The sequence below is a fragment of the Amblyraja radiata genome, chromosome 13 (genome assembly GCF_010909765.2).
Source record: "Amblyraja radiata isolate CabotCenter1 chromosome 13, sAmbRad1.1.pri, whole genome shotgun sequence".
NCBI lineage: Eukaryota > Metazoa > Chordata > Chondrichthyes > Rajiformes > Rajidae > Amblyraja > Amblyraja radiata.
Genome location: NC_045968.1, coordinates 34,708,974 through 34,730,591, shown reverse-complemented (window position 1 = coordinate 34,730,591; position 21,618 = coordinate 34,708,974). Strand labels below are relative to the sequence as shown.

Sequence of the window (21,618 nt, the reverse complement as noted above, 5' to 3'; positions counted from 1 at the left end):
GGAGACCCTCGATCCATCCCACACCATGTGGTCCTCCCAGGGAGATGGCATCTTGCCACAGGTTTGTCCAACCCCAGTATGTGTTGAGAAAAGGGACCTGACTTGGCTTCCTAGCTCCTTAAGGGCCTGTCCCACTTTGCAATTTTTTCCGTGACTGCGAACGTCAGTGACTGACGCCCGTAGTCACTCTAAAAACCGTCAAGTTGTACGACACTCCGCGTCACCCGCCTTCACAACACACAAAGGTTACACTGAAGTATAATAATCACATTGGAAATGAACTTATCTACAATAAATCTAAGGACCAACAACTTTTTAATGGATAAGTCGGCGTTTTATATACCCGCGTCACCGTCCGTCACCCGCAGGACAGCGTACGTCAGCGTGTGACTGGGCGCACCACATGATAAGACACCCAGATGCCGCCTGAAGATTTTGAACATTCCAAAATCCAGGGACGACAGGGAGACACCGAGCGCCACTACATGCGTCACGCCGCGACCACCCCGCGACAGCCTCTTTTCAGGCTGTCGCCGAAAATGTCACCCAAGTGGGATAGACCCTTAAGCTGCAGAGAGCAGTGAGGGCGCAGAGTCCTTTATGTCGTAGTGACAGTGCGAGAGAGTTCAGTGTTTAATTGTCATCTGCAACAAGAACTAAAACTCCGGCTGCGGCTTTGCAAGTCTATTCATACAGCACCTAAATATATCATGACCAATAGCATAATAAACTAATACCAGTAATAGTAAGTAGCCAGACCCTTATAGTGCAAAAACCAAAGCACAGGTCCACCACCAATTTTTTTCAGCACCCTTGGTTTCAGAGCCTTTCTCTGTTATCCGTTTGCCAGTCTAGGGCGGCACAGTGGTGCAGCAGTGGAGTTGCTGCCTTACAGCGCCAGAGTCCCTGGTTCGATCCTGACTATAGGTGCTGTCTGTATATTCTCCCTGTGGCCGTGTGGGTTATTTCCAGGTGCTCCTGTTTTCTCCCACACTCTGAAGACTTACAAGCTTGTAGGTTAATTGGCTTTGGTAAATATTGTAAATTGTCCCTAATGTGCAGGGTATGGCTCGTGATCGCTGGGCGGCACAGACTCGGTGGGCCGAAGGGCCTGTCTCCGTGCTGCATCTCTAAAGTGTAAATTCTAAACTAAAGTCTAAAGTAAAGTTCCTGGGTATTGAAGATACCGAACCAGGCCATGATCCAACCAGCCAGCGTGCTCTCTACTGTACACCTGTAGACATTCACCGACAAATCAGGAAATCCTGATGCAGCTCTACAAGATTTGGATTAGGCCGCATTTGGAGTATTGAGTGTGGTTCTGGTTGCCCCCTTTAATAAGAGGATGTGGCATTTTAGGAATAGGTACAGGAAGATGTTTGCCAGAATGCTAGATTAGAAGGTCTCGACATGACATGTTACCTATTCCTTTTCTCCAGAGATGCTGCCTGACCCGCTGAGTTACCCCGGCACTTTGTGTCATTGGTTGGTTTAAACCAGTATCTGTAGTTCCTTCCCACACATGAATGCTGGCGATGGGGCTGAAACAATCACAGAGTCGTAGTGTCAAACTTCAGGCCCTTCAGCCCAAGGCGTCCATGCCGCCCAAGATGTTTTAAGTTTTGGTTTATTATTGTTATGTGTACTGAAGTACAGTGAAAAGCTTTTACTTGCATGCTATCCAATCAGATCGTATAACACTTGTATATAAATACGTTTGTCAAACTCAAGTACAATAGGTAGAGCAAAGGGGAAGATACAGAGTGCAGAATATAGTTCTCAGCATTGTGTAGCATCAGTCCCATATAAAAAAATGTCCAATGTTCGCATTGGGGTAGAGATGAATCAGACAGTACCCTGGCTTATGGAACGGCCGGCCAGAAGCCTGATAACAAAGGGGAACTGTTCTTGAGTCTGGTGGTAGCTTTTAAACTTCTGTTATTTCTGCCTGATGGGAGTGGGGAGCAGAAGTAATGACCTGGGTGGGACAAGTCTTTGATCATGTTGGCTGTAGATGGAGATGTAGATGTGTAGATGGAGTCAATGGTGAGGAATCCGGACTGTGTGATGGACTGGGCTACATTTGCAACTCTCTGCGATTTTTTTTTTTGCGGTCTTAGGCAGAGCTGTTCCCAAACTAAGCTGTGATACAAAGTGTTTAGAAACATAGAAAATAGGTGCAGGGCATTCGGCCCTTCGAGCCTGCACCGCCATTCAATATGATCATGGCTGATCATCCAACTCAGTATCCTGTACCTGCCTTCTCTCCATACCCCCTGATCCCTTTAGCCACAAGGGCCACATCTAACTCCCTCTTAAATATAGCCAATGAACTGGCCTCAACTACCTTCATGGCAGAGAATTCCAGAGATTCACCACTCTCTGTGTGAAAAATGTTTTCCTCATCTCGGTCCTAAAAGATTTCCCCCTTATCCTTAAACTGTGACCCCTTGTTCTGGACTTCCCCAACAATGGGAACAATCTTCCTGCATCTAGCCTGTCCAACCCCTTAAGAATTTTGTAAGTTTAAGAAGGAACTGCAGATGCTGGAAAATCGAAGGTACACAAAAATGCTGGAGAAACTCAGCGGGTGCAGCAGCATCTATGGAGCGAAGGAAATAGGCAACGTTTCGGGCCGAAACCCTTCTTCCGACTGAAGAAGTCTGAAGAAGGGTTTCGGCCCGAAACATTGCCTATTTCCTTCGCTCCATAAATGCTGCTGCACCCGCTGAGTTTCTCCAGCGTTTTTGTGTACCTGTGATACAAAGTGACAGCACGCTTTCTGTGGTGCATCTGTAGAAGTTTGTAAGAGTCACTGGAGACATGCTGAATTTCCACAGTTTCCTCAGGAAGTTGAGGTGTTTGTGCGCCTTCTTGCCTGTCGCTTCTCTCCTACTGTATGTTGACAGGAAACGTACGCAGACTCTGCATGTCCGTCCATTGCCCATTCCCCACCCTAGCATTCCACAGCCGCCAACATGTACAGCTGGCTGAGAAATGTTTGTCTCTGCGTGGAATGTGTGGCAGATCAAGCATGGGATCGCAGCCTGCAGTAGACGATCGATTACATGCACAAGACGGTTTCCGTGCTGTGCAGCTTTGACTAAAGGGGCCGAGGGGAGATCTGACCAAAGTTCTGCTCGCCCCATTACCCAAAGGATGTGGAGGCTTTGGAGAGGATGCAAAGGAGGTTTAATGCTACCTCCATTAGAGGGTTTCGGCTACTGGGAGACGTTGGACAGACTTGGATTATTTCCACTGGAATGCCAGAGGTCGCAGAGAAGACCCGATAGAAGTATATAAGATCATGAGAGGCATAGATAGGGTAGACATTCAGAATCTTTTTCCCAGGGTGCAAATGTCACAGACTAGAGGGCACAGCTTTATGTTGAGAGGAGCAAAGTTTAAAGATGTGCAGGTCACGTTTTATTTTTACACCGAGGGTGGTGGATGCCTGGAATGCACTGCCAGGGGTGGTGGTGGAGGCAGATATTATAGTGGTGTTTAAGTGGCTTTTGGATAGGCGCATGGATATGCAGGGTGGGATATAGATCAGGTGCAGGCAGAGGAGATTAGTTTAACTTGGCATCATGTTTGCTCTGGACATAGTGAGCTGAGCAGGACTGTTCCTGTGCTGTACCATTCTATAGATGGATACAAAATGTTGGAGTAACTCAGCGGGTCAGGCAGCTTCTCTGGAGAAAAGGAATAGATGGCGTTTTGGGTCGGAACCCTTCTTCAGCCTGAAAGATAGAGAGAGGTAGGGGAGGAGAAAACTGGAGGTGAGAAAAGGCCAGAACAAATCAGGACCGGCAACAGATGACCTCAGGAAGGGTGAAGCCCCCAATGGCCCATTGTTGACTGGGGGAGGTGTGATAACAAGGATGCAAACAGTGTCGCTGGTAGGACGCCCAGGTTGGGGGAGGGTAGGGGAGGGGGGAGAGAGGCAATGCAGTGGTTACTTGAAATTAGAGAAATTAGCATTCAAACCACTGGGTTGTAAGCTGTCCAAGTGAAATATATGGTGCTGTTCCTTCAATTTGCATGTTGTGTTCTATGTTGACTCAGAAATCTGTGCAGAGGGACTCTCTCAACCTGTGGTACTTTAAAACTGGATCAGGATTGAACGTGGGGCTGTGGCGCTGTGAGGCTGCTGTTCTACTTGTTGCGCCACTGTGCCACCCCTGGTGGAATTGATACGATGGCAATATTTAAAAGGAACTTAATAAGATGCATGAACATGGAAGGACCGGAGGGATACAGACCATGTGTAGATATTTGGGGTTAGTTCCGAAGAAGGGTTCCATCCCGAAACGCCACCTTTTCCATTTCTTCAGAGATGCTGCCTGACCCGCTGAGTTACTCCAGCGCTTTGTGTCTATCTGAAGTTGGTTTAACCTGGCATCATGGTGGGCATGGAGGGCCGAAATTGCAGAGAGTTCTACATGCAGCCCAGCCCAGCCCATCGCGCAAAACAACCTCTCTTCCACTGACTCCATCTACACTTCACGCTGCCTCGGCAAGGCCACCAGCATAATCAATGACCAGTCTTACCCTGGTCTCTCCCTCTTCTCCCCTCTCCCATCAGGCTAAAGATACAGAAGTGTGAAAATGCATACCCCCAGACATGGGAACAGTTTCTTCCCAGCTGTTATCAGGCAACTGAACCATCCTACCTCAACTCGGGAGCAGTCCTGAGCTATCATCTACCTGTATCTCTTGGAGACCCTCAGACTATCTTTAATCTGACTTTTCTGGATTTATCCTGCACTAAATGTTATTCCCTTTATCCTGTATCTGTACACTGTGGCGGCTTGATTGTAATCATGTGTATTCTTTCCACTGATGCTTCATTTGCTCCCACTTCTTAAAGGCGACTGTCTTCATAGGTTAATTTTAGTTTAGTTTAGAGATACAGCGCGGAAACTGGCCCTTCGGCCCACCGGGTCCGCGCCGACCAGTGATCCCCGCACATAACACTATCCTACACACACTAGGGACGATTTACAATTAAACCAAGCCAATTAACCTACAAACCTGTATGTCTTTGGAGCGTGGGAGGAAAATGGAGCACCCGGAGAAAACCCACAGAGGTCACAGTGAGAACGTACAAACTCCGTACTGACAAGCACCTATAGTCAGGATCAAACCTGGGTCTCAGGCAGCCAGTCTACCGCTGTGCCATTGGATAAATTGCCTCAAGTGTGTGGGTGGCAGGAGCATCAAGGGGGAATTGAGGAGGGGCTGTATGGAAATGAGTGGGTAATGGATTGCTCTGTGAGCTGTGAAGATGGTCAGAATGGCCTCCTTCCATGTCTTCAGAGATGATGAAGAGGTACATGGGCAGATGGTAAACGGGAATAACTCCACCCCAAGTTACACATGCTATATCTTGCACTAAATGTGGTACCCTTTATCCTTTATCTATACACTATGGATGGCTTGACTATTCATGTATAGGAAGGAGCTGCAGAAGCTGGTTTATACTGAGGATGGACACAAGTGCTGGAGTAACTCTGGGTCAGGCAGCTTCTTTGGAGAAAATGGATGGGTGATGTTTCGGGTCAGGAACCCTTCTTTAGACCCTGAAGGACCTCCGAGTTCCTGAGAAGGGTTCTGGCCCGAATTGCACTCATCACTTTGTGTCTATCCTCTGTATTCATACATAGTCTTTTCTTTGACTGGATAGCATGCAAACAAAAGCTTTTCACTGTACCTTGGTACATGTAACAATAGTAAACCGTTCAACATGCTATATGCTACAAAAGTTGGTGTCAAGCTGGAAAGAGTGCAGTGCAGATTTACGAGAATGTTGCCAGGATTCGAAGGCCTGAGCTATAGGGAGAGGTTGAGTTGGCCAGGAGTTTATTCCTTGGAGCGCAGGTGGATGGGCAGTGATGTTATAGAGGTGTACAAAATCATGGGAGTATTAGATTGTGTGAACGCACAGTCTTTGGCCCAGAGTTGGGTAATCGAGAACCAGAAGACACAGGTTTAAGGTGAGGGGAGATATATTTAATAGAAACCGGAGGGGTGACTTTTTTACACAAAGGAAGATGGGTATATAGAACGAGCTGCCAGAAGAGGTAGTTGAGCCAAATACTATTGTAACATTTAATAAACATTTAGACAGATGCATGGATAGAACAGGTTTAGAGGGATATGGGCTGAACGCAAGCAGGTGGAATCAGTATTGATAATGAATGTTGTGCCAAAGGGCATGATTCAACTCTCTATGGGTCTATGGCTCTATAAACTAAAACTAAACTAAACATTGCCCTGATTAGGAAATATATTATTGTTCCCAAAGACGTACGGGTTTGTAGGTTAATTGGCTCTGTCAATTGTCCCTGGTGTGTAGGGAGTGGATGAGTAAGTGGGATAACATAGAACTAGTGTGAATGGGTTAGACTGGACTTAGTGGGCCGAATAACCTGTTTCCATGCTGGATCTTTCAGTCTTTAGTTTAGTTTAATCTAGTGGAAACGGGTCCTTTGGCCCATCTGAGTCTGAGTCGACCAATGATCATCCATACACTAGTATTACCCTACACACTGGGGACAATTTACAGAGGGCCATTAACCTACAAACCCGCACATCTTTGGATTGTCATAAGTGGGATGAGTACAATTAGGCCATTTGGCCCATCAAGTCTACTCTGCCATACAATTATGGCTGATCTATCACTCCCTTCTAACCCCATTCTCCTGCCTCCTTCCTGTAACCTCTGACACCTGACAACCTCTGATTGTGGGACGAAACCAGAGCTCCCAGAGGAAACCCACACGGTCACTGGTAGAACATGCAAACTTCGTACAGACAGTACCCGTAGTCATGAATGAACCAAGGTCTCTGGCGCTGTGAGGCAGCAACTCTACCGCTGCGTAACCGTGCCAGGTTTATTGTTAATTGTGGGGCCCTCTGTAAATTACTCCTCGTGTGTAGAGCGTGGATGAGAAAGTGGGATAACATAGAACTGGTGCGAATGGGTGATGATCGGTGTGGGCCAAAGGGCCTGTTTCCATACTGGATCTTTCTGTGAATCAAAGTCCTTCACTGTCACTGGATCTAAAAGTCTGAACCCTCCCACCAGCACCATAGGAACAGCTGGCCTGGAAGCACTGCACCCCCCCCCCCCCCCCTCCCCCCCTCTTGCCTCAAGGACAGTTAAGAATGGGTGATAATTTCTGGCCTTGATCCTTCTAAGCCACATCCTTTCAGAAAGTAACAGTGAGAACAAAAATGCCTACGTCATGACGCAAGAGGAAAAAAAATGTTGAAATTGTAAAAAAAGTAGGTCGGATATTTCTGCAGATCGAGGCTTGTAGGTTGTGGTTCCAGGCCGGTAATGTTTCATAAACCCGGCATTTGAGCATTGCCTGACGCTATCCCCACTGCTCCCTGTCCTCTGGGGGGGGTCAGATATTGTCAAACTCCACGGACGAGTGACCAGTTGTTTCAATAACCTGATAGGCAAGAGTGGAGAAGGCAGGAAAATGGGGCTGAGGAGGGAAAGATAGGTCAGTCATGGTAGAATGTGGTGGAGTAGACCTGAATGACCAAATGGCCTAATTCTGTCCCAATGGTTTATGAACATCAACATCAACCTCAGTCCTTGGTGTGAGAGCACGGACAGGTCCGTACTGACATAGAAACATAGAAAATAGGTGCAGGAGGAGGCCATTCGGCCCTTCGAGCCTGCACCGCCATTCATTGTGATCATGGCTGATCGTCCCCAATCAATAACCCGTGCCTGCCTTCTCCCCATATCCCTTGATTCCACTAGCCCCTAGAGCTCTATCTAACTCTCTCTTAAATCCATCCAGTGACTTGGCCTCCACTGCCCTCTGTGGCAGGGAATTCCACCTGTCCACCTGCCTGCCTTCCTCAATGCTGCCTAACACAAGGTTTAGTTTAGAGATACAGCATGGAAACAGTGTCTTCAGCCCACCGAGCCCACACCTACCATCGATCACCCATAAATCGTTAGGAAAACAGAGGTTGCGGCATGCTTTGTTTGTGATTCCATCCAGATGCTGGAATCAAGAGAAATCATCTGAGATGTGAGTCTGAATGGGTATGTGTGCGTGCGTGCTGTGTGTGCACGTGCAAATGTGGTGCGCGTGTGTGTGCATGATGCAGTGTGAATGCGTGTACATGATACATTGTGTGCATGATGTGCGTGCATTTATGGTGCATTTGTATGCATTACATGTGTACATTCGCTGTGTGTATGTGCATGATGCAGTGTGCATGTATGGTATGTGTATGTGTGCATGATATGTGTGTGCATGAGCGTGGTGTATATGTGTGCGTGATGTGTGCGCGTGGTGTGTATGTGCATGGTGTGTGTATGTGTGCGCACGATGCAGTGTGTGTGTGTGCATAATGCAGTGTGCATGATACAGTGTACACATGTGGTATGTGTACGTAGACAAAAATGCTGGAGAAACTCAGCGGGTTCGGCAGCATCTATGGAGCGAAGGAAATAGGCAACGTTTCGGGCCCATATCACTGAAAGATAACCTTCCTACATTCGCCTACAAGGCCGAAACCCTTCTACAGGCTGATGCATCAGCATCTGCAGTTCCTTCTTGAACATGGCATGTGTACGTGTGTGTGTGCATGTGCGTGTGTGGTGTGTATTTGTGCGTGGTGTGTGAGTGCATGATGCAGTGTGTACATTTAATGGTTTGTGTATCTGTGTGTGCGTGCATGGTATGTGTGCATTTATGGTGCATTTATGTGTGTTACATTCGTAGTGTGTGTGTGCATGATGCAGTGTGCATGTATGGTATGTGTGTGCGTGTGATGCAGTGTGAGTGAGTGTGTGTATCCACACTGGTGTGTGCATGATGCAGTGTGTGTGTGCGTGGTGTGTGTGTGCATGATGCAGTGTGCATGTGCGGTATGTGTACGTGTGTGTGCGTGTGATGAGTGGGAGAGTGAGTGTGTCCACACTGGATGTCCCCACACTTGCAGCTGGAGTGCCTGCCACAAAGCATGCAGGAGGAGCAGTGGTGCACCTGTCTGAGTGTCTTTGTTAAATGTTGTTAATGTTTCAGGTCAGGACCCTTCTTCTCGCATCTGCAATACCTGTGTCTCATGAATGATATTGGTCATTGCTGGGGGAATTGAATGCAAATGTAGAATGTAGCAAATTTCAGTGATATGGGGGATTAGTGGAGTATTGTGCACAGCATTAGTCTTGTTATTAAAGAGGGGATGATAGTGTGCAGATGTTGTTCAGTGATCGATACCTGGAACAAGCAGATGGTTTTAAATGGAAGGGATGGGCAGGTGAGGCTTGTACTGACTGGAGTTTAGAAGAGTTTTAGAAGTATGTGATTAAAGAGATAATATACATAGGAGTTTAGATGGGCATGCGAGGTGGTTTCTAACAGCAGGAAGGTCCAGAATCAGAGATCACTATTTAAGAACAAGGCGTCTTTCAAGGCTGGTTTATTGGTTTATAAAGGTCATATTAGTTTAGAGAAATACAGCGCGGCAACAGGCCTTTCAGCCCACTGAGTCCGTGCCGACAAGCGATCACCGCTTACACTAGCACGATCCAACACACTGGGGACAATTTACAATTTTTACTGAAGCCAATTAACCTACAAACCTACAGGTCTTTGGAGTGTGGGAGGAAACCGGAGCACCCGGAGAAAACCCACGTGGTCATGGGGAGAACATACAAACTCCATACAGACAGTACCCGTAGTCAGGATTGAACTCGTGTCGCTGGTGCTGTGAGGCAGCAACTCTACTTCTGCGCCATGGTGCCGCCCCTATGTAGCAAGAGGCAGTGAAATACTTTGCGTGGTATCCGGGCAGATCATCCTCTGCTTACTGTAAGTACAGCAGGCTGTGTAAAATAGAAAGGAAACAGAGTACACGATATAATGTTATAGTTACAGGAAAAGTGTTGGTATAACAAAGTGCAAGGGCCATGATGAGGTAGGTTGGAAGATCAGGAATACATCCTTGCCTTACGAGAATACGGCACAAAGTGCCAGTGTAACTCAGTGGGTCAGGCAGCACTTCTGGAGAACATGGATAGGTGACGTTTCGAGTTGGGGTCCTTTCAAGCTTTTGTCTCTTCTGCCTGATGGGAGAGGGGAGGAGAGGGAATGACCAGGGTGTGAGTGCTACTTGATTATTATGTTGGCTGTTTTCCTGAGGCAGCGTGAAGTGTAGGTGAAGTCGATGGTGGGGAGTCTGGTCTGTGTGATGGACTGGGATACACCTGGAGATGAGATCATTTTTTTTTCTCTCTCAGGGTTGTGACATGTTGGAACTCACCCAAAAGGGTGGTGGAAGCAAAGTCTTTGAATATTTTTCAGGTAGATTTAGATAGGTTCTTGATGAGCAAGAGCATGCAAGATAGGAATGCAGAGTCGAGGATGCAAAAGATATAGGTGGGAAAACACACACCAGCAGATTCAGGGACATCAGGTCATAAGTAATAGGAGCAGAATTAGGCCATTCAGCCCATCAAGTCTGCTCCGCCATTCAATCATGTCTGATCTAGGTCTCCCTCCTAACCCTATTCTCTTGCTTCTGCCCCATAATCCCTGTCACCCGTACTAATCAAGAATCTATCTTTCTCTGCCTTAAAAATATACATTGACTTGGCCTCCACACTGTTCTGTGGTAAAGAATCCACAGATTCACCACCCTCTGGCTAAAGGACAGTTTCTTCCCAGCAGTTATCAGGCAACTGAATCATCCTACCACAACCTAAGAGCAATGCTGAACTACTATCCACCTATTTGATGATCCTCGATCTATCCTTGATCGGATTTTATTGGCTTTACCTTGCACTAAACGTTATTCCCTTACATGATAATATAGATACATCTATACACTGAAAATGGATCAATTGTAATCATGTATTGTCTTTCTGCTGACTGGTTCACATGCAACGAAACAAGTTGGATCAGACGTCATTGAGGGAACAGGCTTGAGGGGCTGAATGGTCTCATCCATTGTGTGTCATTCAATGAAATGGTGTGCGGAGCTTAAAATTAAATCCTGGTTTATCTAATCCCTGGGGTTTTGTTTAATTTAGTTTATTGTCACGTGTCCCGAGATACAGTGAAAAAGTTTTGTTTGCTGGGGTGGCACAGTGGCACAGCAATAGTTCCTTGTGTCCCCATCCCAAGGAAGGTCAGATGTCTAGGCCAAAGCTTCTTGTTGCTGAGTTGGCTGGAGAAATTTCAGCTGACATTATGTGACCCACCAAAATTATCAGATGCGCACAGACTCGCCTGAAAAAATGTGGTGGAAAGAGAAGACAATGATGGTTCTCTCTGGCATCACGTACCAACTTTCCCACCATCCCTTCTTTGCAGTTTAGGTAGCCGGTACAGTGGTGCAGAGGTCGAGTTGTTGCCTTGCAGCACCTGAGACCCAGATTCCATCCTGACTACAGGTGCTGTCTGTACGGAGTTTGTACATTCTCCCTGTGACTGCGTGGGTTTGCTCCGGGTGCTCCGGGTTCCTCCCTTGCCCGAAAGACGTACAGGTTTGTAGGTTAATTGGCTACTGCAAATTGTAAATTACCCCTCGTGTGTAGGAAGCGAAAATGGGATAACATAGAACTAGCGTGGGCCGAAGGGCCTGTTTCCACGGTGTATCTTCAGAATAGACTAGACTAACATGCTATCCAGTCGAAAACTAAACTACACATGGATACAATCAAGGCATCCCGCAGTGCACAAATGGATGATAGTGGGTACAATATTTTGTGCAAGATAAAGTCCAATTAAACATAGTTCAAAGGTCTATATGGTAGATGGGAGGTCAGGACCACACTGTAGTTGGTGAGAGGACGGGTCAGTTGCCTGATAACAGGGTGCTGGTCTGCCAATGTCTCACAGCCCTTGGCTGTCGCTCTGCATGTGGGCCCCCTGGAGATGACGGACGGGCATTTGTTTGAATAATTAGCATTTCACAACGAGTTGTAATTCTCTCTGGTTTTTGTGCTTATCTTGCAGGATCCAGCAGGGATTTTTGAACTGGTGGAACTAGTTGGCAATGGCACGTATGGACAGGTGTACAAGGTAAATGTCTCACTTGCCCAATTTCTTCGGAAATTGTGTACTTGCCTAAGGAACCAAACCCATCACTCCAAATAGCAGAAGGTTGGCGCGGGCCCAAGTGCATTTGTTTTATGTGGGTATTGACACCCATTGATGCCATTGACTTGTTTAGCATGGTTCCTTGATGCCCATTGACCTGTTTTAACAGGGCTCCTATAATCAATAATCAGTAATACTGTGTAACGCGACTATTATGGTGTATGGACCGCCTTTAACTGTGCAGTACAGCTCCTCTATCCGTGCAGTGTGATTGTCTATTGAATGAAGACACAAAGTGCAGCAGTAACACAGCGGGTCAGGCAGCATCTCTGGAGAACATGGACAGGCGATGTTTCTGGTCCCTTCTTCAGACGCTATTCAATGGTTTTTCATCAATTACTGACATTATTAGAGCCACAAAGTCACACGGCACGGAAACAGGCCCTTCAGCCCACCTTACCCATACCCACCAAGATGCTCCACCTACAATAGCTCCACTTGCCCGTGTTTGGCCCATATCCCTCAAACCCCCCCCCCCCCCCCCCCCCCCACATACATGTACCTGTACAAATTACTTTTAAGGCCAAGTTAAGGATACAAGATGGTGCTGTATAAGTGGCGACTCTTGTGTACTGCCTCAGTGTGATGTACTATTCTTACACACTTGTACTTGGGTATGGTTGTGCTTGTGTATTGTAAGATTTTACTGCATAGTATGCTAACAAAAAAATATGTATATTGACAATGAAGTACCATTGACCATTAAGCCTAATGAGTAACCTTTTAGCTAGATACTAGACTAAGTGGGACCCGTTGGGTCCCATGTTCACACGGGAGCGCTGGTCCTCCAAAGCAATATTCCACCTCTCCACAAATTCCAATATTGCTGGCCAGTGGGGGGGGCTTTCTGGAGCACTAGTATGGGTGTTGTGGGCCGAAGGGACTAGTTTCCAGAGGGCTAGTATAGACATTGTGGGCTGAATGGATTCTTGGGCTGGCAGCTCAGTCACTCAGGCCTGGTGGGCTGGCAGCTCAGTCACTCAGGCATCGTGGGCTGGCAGCTCAGAAACTGCCAGAAATTCAGCCCAAAACAGGTGAGAGACTGTGAGCGAGAAGGGGGAGAGGGTGGGGGATTCAATTTTAGACATGTTTCATCTTTTTCTGCAGATCACATCAATGAAGGAGGAAAGTCTATCCTGGCCTGGATCTCACAGGGAGCAAATGAAGGGAGGGAGAAAAATAATGGGGTGAGGTTTAATACTTGCAGGGGGAATATTTACTGATGGGCCGACGGGGCTCCTGGGCTCGTACAGGCCTGATGGGCTGAAGGGGCTCTTTTTAAAAAAAAATCTGAATGAAATTTCAGTGAAAGGCACTTTTACTGGACTTTTCCTGGCCTGCCACGGGCCTTTTGGGCCAAAATGCTCTTCCTGGGCTAATATGGGCATTTTGGGCAAAAGGGACTGGTTTCTCAGCTAATAGAGACCTTGTGGGCTGAAATTAGTGGTTTCAGGCAGGCCAAACAACTCATTTCATTTAATTTCCAATTGCATTGCAGTTTCAAGCACAGGGCAGGCCGGATAGCTCATTGCATTTTCATTTCACTTCCATTGCCATTACAGTTTCAAGCACAGGGCAAGCCAAGCCAAACAGCTGATTGCATTTTCACTTCATTTCCATTGCCACAGCACTTTCAAGCACAGGACAGGCTCAAGCCAAACAGCTGATTGCATTTTCACTTCATTTCCATTGCCATTGCACTTTCAAGCACATGGCAGGCTCAAGCCAAACAGCTCATTGCATTTTCACTTCATTTCTATTGCCATTGCAGTTTCAAGCACAGGGCAGGCCAAACAACTCATTTCATTTTCGTTAAGGGCTAACAAATCATTTATTCAAGTACATCGCATACTCACAGTGTTCTGTAGTTTCCCAGCTCAGACAGAGAGCCGTGACCTTTCCCTCACCATCTTGCAGACAGACTGAGTCACAACCACACTTCCAGGTTTTATAGTCCTCCTCCCACCAGAATGGGTATGGCCTTCATGGCGGTGATTGACAGGAGAGAGAATCTCAAGATTTTTAAAACACTAATAAGTCTTATTTTTCTTCGATGGGAAAAATCCTCGGGGCCTGCACAGCGGAGGAGGACTCCGAGTAAGATGGCCAAAAAATCACAGCCATATGTGGTAGCGTTTTTTCTAAAATCAAAGCACAGGGCAAACAGGAAGTGGTCAAGATGAGACTTTTAATTATATAGATAACATTGAACAGTGAGCCATTAAATCTTCTTCTTATGGAGTCCACACACAAGATTAGAACTTGTTCAGTCAGAGCGGAACACACTTCTCGGCATCTGCATACAATGGTGTCTGTCTTGTGCTTCTTGTGCGTGGTGGTGGAAAGATTGGTGGAAACAGGGCCGCAACGTGAACGCTCTTTCCTTGACCCCAGCCATTAAATGCTGCCTCATCAACCTCCTCTGGCACAAAAAGCTGGAGAAACTCAGCGGGACAGGCAGCATCTCTGGAGAGAAGGAATGGGTGACGTTTCGGGTCGAGACCCTTCTTGAGACAAAGGACTGAGTCTATAGAAGTGTCTCGACCCAAAACGTCACCCATTCCTTCTCTCCAGAGATGCTGCCTGTCCCGCTGAGTTACTCCAGCTTTTTGTGTCTATCTTCGGTTTAAACCAGCTTCTGCAGTTCCTTCCTACACCTACAGTACCTCCTTGGACATACTTACTTTCTCTCTTTCTCTTCCATACATCTGTCCAAATGTCTTCTGTCTCTTGAAAGTCATAAGCTCTTCTGCACACTCTCCCAAAGCCTTGACATCTTCCCTAAAGTGTGGTGACCAGACCATAAAACAGTGCAGAATAGGAACTGGCCCTTCGGCCCACAATGTCCATGCCGAACGTGAAGACTCTCAAACCCCCCTCTCAGCATAATCCACATCCCTCTATGTGCCTATCCAAAAGCCTCTTAAATAGCACTATTGTTTCCGCCTCCACCACCACCCCTGGCAGCACATTCCAAGGACCTACCACCCTCTGTGTAAGAAAATTGCCATGCATATTTCCTTAAAATTTTGCTCTCTCACCTTGAAGCATTGCCCTCTTGTCTGTGACGTTTCCACCCTGGGGAAAAAGGTTCAGACTGTCTACCCTATCTATGTCTCTTATAATTTTGTATTCATTTATCAGGTCTCCCTTCAACTTTGATTAGTATGGGTGTCAGGGGTTATGGGAAGAAGGCAGGAGAATGGGGTTGAGAGGGAAAGATAGATCAGCCATGATTGAATGACAAGGTAGAATTAATGGGCCGATTGACCTAATTCTGCTCCTATGATTTATGAATTTATGAACCTACGGCGCTGCAGAGAAAGCAGTCTAACTGGGGCCATCAACCCAAGAATAAAACTGGTTTCGGCTTGTGTAGGGATTAGTATGAATGGGTGATTGCTCTGCAGTGTGGACTCGGTAGGCCAAAGGGCCTATTTCCGTGCTGTCTCTCTCCCATGACTATGCCTCCTAGGGGTAATATAAATTAGAGAACATGATTCTAAAGAGAGTGCGCAAAGAGAACTATCTTGGAGAAATCTGCATCGTTTGTTGTAGACCTGCAGTGCACGTTGAGGAAGTAGTTAAAAAGGTCATGTGGGAACGCAGGCTCTATAAACAGAGGCACAGAGGAAATTGTGGTGAACCTTAGTAAACTTTTGATCTGCCACACTCAGAGTGTTGGCCCAGTTCTTGGCATGTGCTTCAGGGAAAAAGTGAAGACGTTGCGGAGTATCCAGAAGAGCCGAGGACTCTGAAGAAACAATAGGGGTGAGGCGGGAATTAACCTCCCCCTTAAGATAAGGGGGGAGGGGTTTAATAGAAACCTGAGTGGTAGCTTTTCCACACAAAGGGTGGTGGGTGTATGGAACGAGCTGCCGGAGGAGGCAGGTACTATTGCAATGTGTAAGAAACATTTCGACAGGGACATGGATGCGACAAGTTTAGAGGAATCTGGGCCAATGTCAGGCAGATGGTACTAGTGTAGATGGGACATGTTGGTCAGTGTGGGCAAATTGGACCGAAGGGCCTGTTTCCACACTGTATAGCTCTGTGACTCTAATAGACATTTGGACAGATATATGAATAGGAAGGGTTGCAACAGGGAAATAGGACAAATGCAGTCAAATGGGACTTGCCCAGTGTGTCAGTTTGGTCAACATGGCCTTTTGGCCAGAGTCCGCTGCCATCTCCCTCCATCCTCCTCTCTGCGGATTCCCTCCCTGGACCGGCTCCTGGTTTCCGGCAGGCGAGCCAGGCCTACAGTTGGGATGGACCGCCACGGCTCAACGGGATTCATCTCACCACATGCGGATGTGGAGGCTTTGGAAAAGGTTCAGATGCGGCTTACCAGAATGATGCCTGGATTAGAGGAATTAGCTACAAGGAGAGGTTGGACAGCGTTAGATTCTTTTCTCTGGAGACCTTTTACCCGGGGTGGAAATGTCAAAGACTCGAGGGCATGGATTTAAGGTGAGAGGGGTAAAGTTTATAGGGATCTGCAGTGCAATTTATTTTATTTACATAGATGTGCCTGGAACACACTGTCAGACATGGTGGAGACGGCAGATATGATATTTAAGAGGCTTTTGGATAGGCACATGGATATGAAGTGATATGGTTCACGTGCAGGCAGAGGAGATTAATTTAATTTGGCATCATGTTTGGCACCGACATTGTGGGCTGAAGGACCTGTTCCTGTGCTGGACAGTTCTATGTTCAATGGTGTTATGAAGTTTTGTTGCAATTTGACTCTCAGTGATGCGAGTGGTTAAGAGTTTTGCATAACAATTCCGTCAAGTCGCGCAGTTTGTTTTCAGTGTTGCGCCGATTAGACCTGCTCTCCCTGTCATAGAGTCATAGTTATAGAGTCTTACAGCATGGTAACAAGCTCTTTAGCACAACCTGCCCCCACCGACCAACATGCCCCATCTACACTATTCCCACCTGCCTGCATTTGGTCCATATCCCTCTAAGCCCGACCTATGTCTAAATGTTTCTTAAACTTTGTGATAGAAACTTTGCCTCAACTGTAAATTGCTCGTTCTAAGCTTCCCCCCACCCCCCAGTCTAGTTTCAGTCAAAAACACTGAATCAAGCACTTGAACAACTAATCTTTATTTTGACAAAACACAATTACAGTTCAACTAATGTACCTATCCCACCGCGGGTTCGATCCTCGTATCTGCCTGATCAAGCCCTCTAGGCCTCACTCAAACAGAGACACTCCAGAAGGTCACGCAGTCCCAAGCGCTCCCCCAGAAGATCGACACTGGACCTCGTGGTAGCGGACTATATGTCCAGGAAACCTCGAGGGGCGTGGTCTCTTAATAATCCAATTACAGATATCGATTAACCCCATACATAACAGATATTTCCCATACCCAATAATACAGCAGCTCAATACACTGTATTCAAATAGCACTTTGCATGGAAGCCAACTTAGAAACATTTACCCTGATCTGCAAGAAACCCAGACAAGGCTCAACACCTCATCTAATCAACACTCGGCAAAGTAGAACTTTGCAATATTATTTACAATTATTTACAGGGTGTATGTCTGGTTTGCAGTCATCCAATCCATTCCATGCATTTTGCACCTAATTGACAGGGTCTGCAGATGTTCGTGTTCTTTTCTTGCAACGTATCTAGGCTCTAGACACACTGGCACCACTCCGCAATTCTGCAGAGAGCAATTCCAAATTGACCAAATCTCCCAGCAGCCCTGAAGCTTTTCCCCCATTTTAAAGTCCTAGCCTCTCCAATCCTTTTTATCATATATGATAAACCATCATTTATGATAACCAAATAGTTCAGTAATCAGCTAACCAGATATACATATGTGTACATTACATTTCCCATCTATCAGCAACACAAGGTGATGATGTTTCTTCCCAGAATCTTGCCAAGCGTCCCAAGTTTTCATGGGCATAACTTCACAATTTCCGTCTGATGAGTCTTCACCCCTCGAGTTTTTGTGGGAGCGAATTCCCTCCATCCATGTTGCTGCCCATTCTTCCATCCCTTTCCACAGTCGACCCTAAAACCTAAAATTCCTGAAACACTTGGGACAAAGCAAGTTAACATCATGCACCCATGCTTTCCCATACATTCACTATAGTTCTGCAATCCTATCTCTATTCAAACCTATTATATTACCGTATCCCTATTCTGTTCCCTAATATATTCTTTATTATCCTAGGATCAACACCAACTAGCCTTCTTCATACTCACACGATGTTATAATATGTATATCTGATGACGGGTATAAATATAAATTTCAGCTGGGTTCAATCCAGATTTCCCTGCAGGCGTGACTCTAATTTAAAGCAAACCATGATAAATGTTCCAATTTAACCATTCAGTCTGCCTCCAATTTACTATTTCAAATTTCAGCATCCATCTCATCCTTTTCATTCCACAGCATTGTAGCCGATAATGCAATTCCATTCCAATTCCAGTGGAATTCCCAGCTGTTCAAATTTAAACAATCAATTTCCATATGCTGTCAATTTTATCATAAATCCAATCAAGACTGCCGAATCCAGGGACAATTTCTTTCCACCTTGATAATAGAAGCCGCTTTACCATCAAGGGTTAAACAATTCAAATCCATCAGTCAAATATGCATCGGCTCTGGTATTCTCAACACCTATTCATGTTTTCCCCCACTAATTTACTAAGTCCTCCAATACCTCCTCTTATTTATGTATGTCTCCTCACTATAGTAACTTGTTACTGTGTTGATTCCCCACTATGTTGGCTCTTTACTCTATTGACTCTTTACTCTATCGGCTTTGTTCCCTGTCGAGGGGTTCTCGCATACTAGTTCTTAACTACTGAATAATTCCTTAGTCCGGTCTCTTAAAGGGAAGTCCTGCTGCTCACAGGTCCTGTTTTGACCATTTCCAATTCCAACTTCAATTTCAATTCTCATTTTAATTTTCAATTTTAAGTCCAATTTTAATTCTGATTTTAATTCCAACTCTCTAAGTAATTCCATGTTACCAGATCTTCCCAAGTTCCATCCTGCTTGATGTCCTTTGAGCAATCCGTCCCATCTTTGGCTGCCTTTCTGGGGATGAGATAATAACAATATCAATTAATAATCGAACTTCAATTATTCCAAAGCCAGATTCCACGTCTATTCCAAAAAAATGTCCCTCCAATTGATTACCATACAATTTCGAGACCGAATCCAATATTTATAAACCTATTTCTAATAACCATAATTTAGACGCAAATTAGGTTTTTTACTCCAAACCACAGAGGAAATTTTTTTTTATTCGGTCAGTCCTTTAAAGTGGGGCTTGTCCCAAAAGTCGTTGTCGGTCGTCGGTGTTGTTTCTTTCAAAGATGATTAGAGTGTCCTTTACTCTCCTTCCTTTTCTTTCTCCCAATAGCTAGATGATATTAAAGTTGTGCACTAGGGTAGGTCTTCATCTTTTCTGATGTTAGTTTCAATTACCAGGGAGTAGGGATACATAGGAGCAGCTTTCTCGGTCTGCTGGCCTTCCCAAATATCTTAAAGGGGCAGGACAGTATCAGTTCCTCCTGCTGGTCACCGGTTTCTGGGGAGCTACAATACCTTTGCTATCTTCTGCCCATTCTTAAGGGGTCTGTGCATTCTTTTACCTCACTCCCCAGATAGTATGTCGTCGATATACTGTTCTACAGGCACAAACTCAGTAACACATTAATATAATATCTTCTTTCCCCACTCCCGTTCCTCCTGCACAGTAAGGTTGTTTCTTCTCTCCCTAGTGCCATTTCCATTCTTTAGTTGCCATCCCTTCTCACCCCAGCTACTATGTTTCCCTGTCTTGCGGCTTCCTTTCAGTGAGGGTTTCTTGAGAATTGGATTCTTTGTGTCTCCTCCTACTTGGAAGGGGGTGGTGTTCTTTCTGATTGATAGTGCTGTTTCTCAGGCCATGTGAGGACACCTTCAATGTTAATAGATGGTATTACCGTTAACTGGCAGGTTAGGGCTACCGAAACGGGTTGGTTTGCCAAAATGTCCCTGCCCCCTGATCTCCGTGCCAGTGTCCTTGTCCTCTACCATCAGGGTCCCAAGTGTCTCGGTACCCTCTTGTAATCCATTAGGTTTCTGTAACCCCGTGGCCTCCTTCTCTGCCCCCTTCCTTCTCGATAATATTCCCTCATAGGACACGACCGACTCCAGTGTCCAAATCCCCCACAGCTGTAACACTGATCGGGCAGGATCGCTCTATAACCTCTCCAGCCAAACTGAGGAAAGGTCGGTTCCCTGAATGGGAGGTCTTTCCAGGCCTTGAGGTCTTTTTCCTCCTTATCCTCTTCTGTCCTTATTTCTTTTATTTGAACCTTTAATCTCTGGGCTGCCGCTGAACCAGGCTGCCTTAAGGTCTGACTGTCTGTGGTCTGGGGGACATTTATACCTAATGCGGGCATCTCCCTACAAACACACTGTCTACGGGGAGTCTGGGGAATTGCTCTGACATAATGATATGTCACCCTCTGAAAAGCTATTCGTCTATCCCGGTACTTCAAGAAGGATTCCTTCACCCTCCCGCTACTGGAGTTCCTAATTAATTTCAGCACCCATGTCGATGGAGTCTTCCTTCTAGCTCCTTGATTTCCCCTACTGTCCTCCACTTGTGGGGCAATCATAGGAGATAGAGGATCTCTCCCCGATTTCTCTATTTCAGATTTGAATTTAGGGGGAGGAGCCGAAGATAAAGCTGACTCCCCCTGCTCGCAAGCTGCACATGGTTTCTCCGAATTGGGGGCATGAGAGCTCTGTGAGGACTGCTGTGGCTCTAGCTCCACTCTGAAGAATTCTGCACACCCTGGCATATAATAAATCTCTCTCCCTTCAAAGTATGCAGGCACTGTTTCACTCTTACCGAATTTAACAAGTTTAGGTTTTGTCGGCACCTCCCGAGCTGTCTCAGTAGTCTCCCTTTCAGAAGATGGTATTCTCTCCAGCTCCAGCTCCTGCTGTTGGCTTACTAGTTCTTCCTGTCCCTGTTCTGGAATGTCTCAAGAAGGATCAGTTCTATCATGTTCTCCTCCAATTCCCAATTTACAAGCCGCCACTCTTAGGGTGGACAGCAAAACAATCTCTTTATTTACTTTCCTTTTAGTGAAGAACATTCTCCATATTCCAATTAACTCATATCCTTCTTCACTATTCCCATTTTTTTTAATGATGATTTCTATACAGTTTATTCCTATTACAGATTTTAGTCCACCCAACGGCCAAACTTCATTTCTTAAGACCTCGTTTAATTCCCCCCGATAATCCTCTCAGTCTGTCGGCTTCCTGTGGAAGCTTCTCGCACATTATTCTTATCGGGCTTCCTAATTTGTTTGATCGTTCCTTCTCCTAGACATTTCCCATTCTCTGAACAATGGTCACAACACAAATTACAAAATAAAAGTTCCAGACATTAACACCTCTTCCAATCACTCCTTCCTCTCACACTCCAAG

The 21,618-nt window shown here is 46.0% G+C and overlaps 1 protein-coding gene across 5 annotated transcripts in view; it reads left to right on the top strand.

Moving 5' to 3' along the window:
- tnik (TRAF2 and NCK interacting kinase) overlaps positions 1-21,618 on the top strand; it is a 110,306-nt gene that overhangs the window by 9,580 nt on the left and 79,108 nt on the right. For all 5 annotated transcript variants that reach the window (XM_033031733.1, XM_033031734.1, XM_033031735.1 and 2 more), the window contains exon 2: positions 12,003-12,068. In XM_033031733.1, the coding sequence (XP_032887624.1) occupies positions 12,003-12,068 (66 nt within the window). The remainder of the gene's footprint in view (positions 1-12,002; positions 12,069-21,618) is intronic.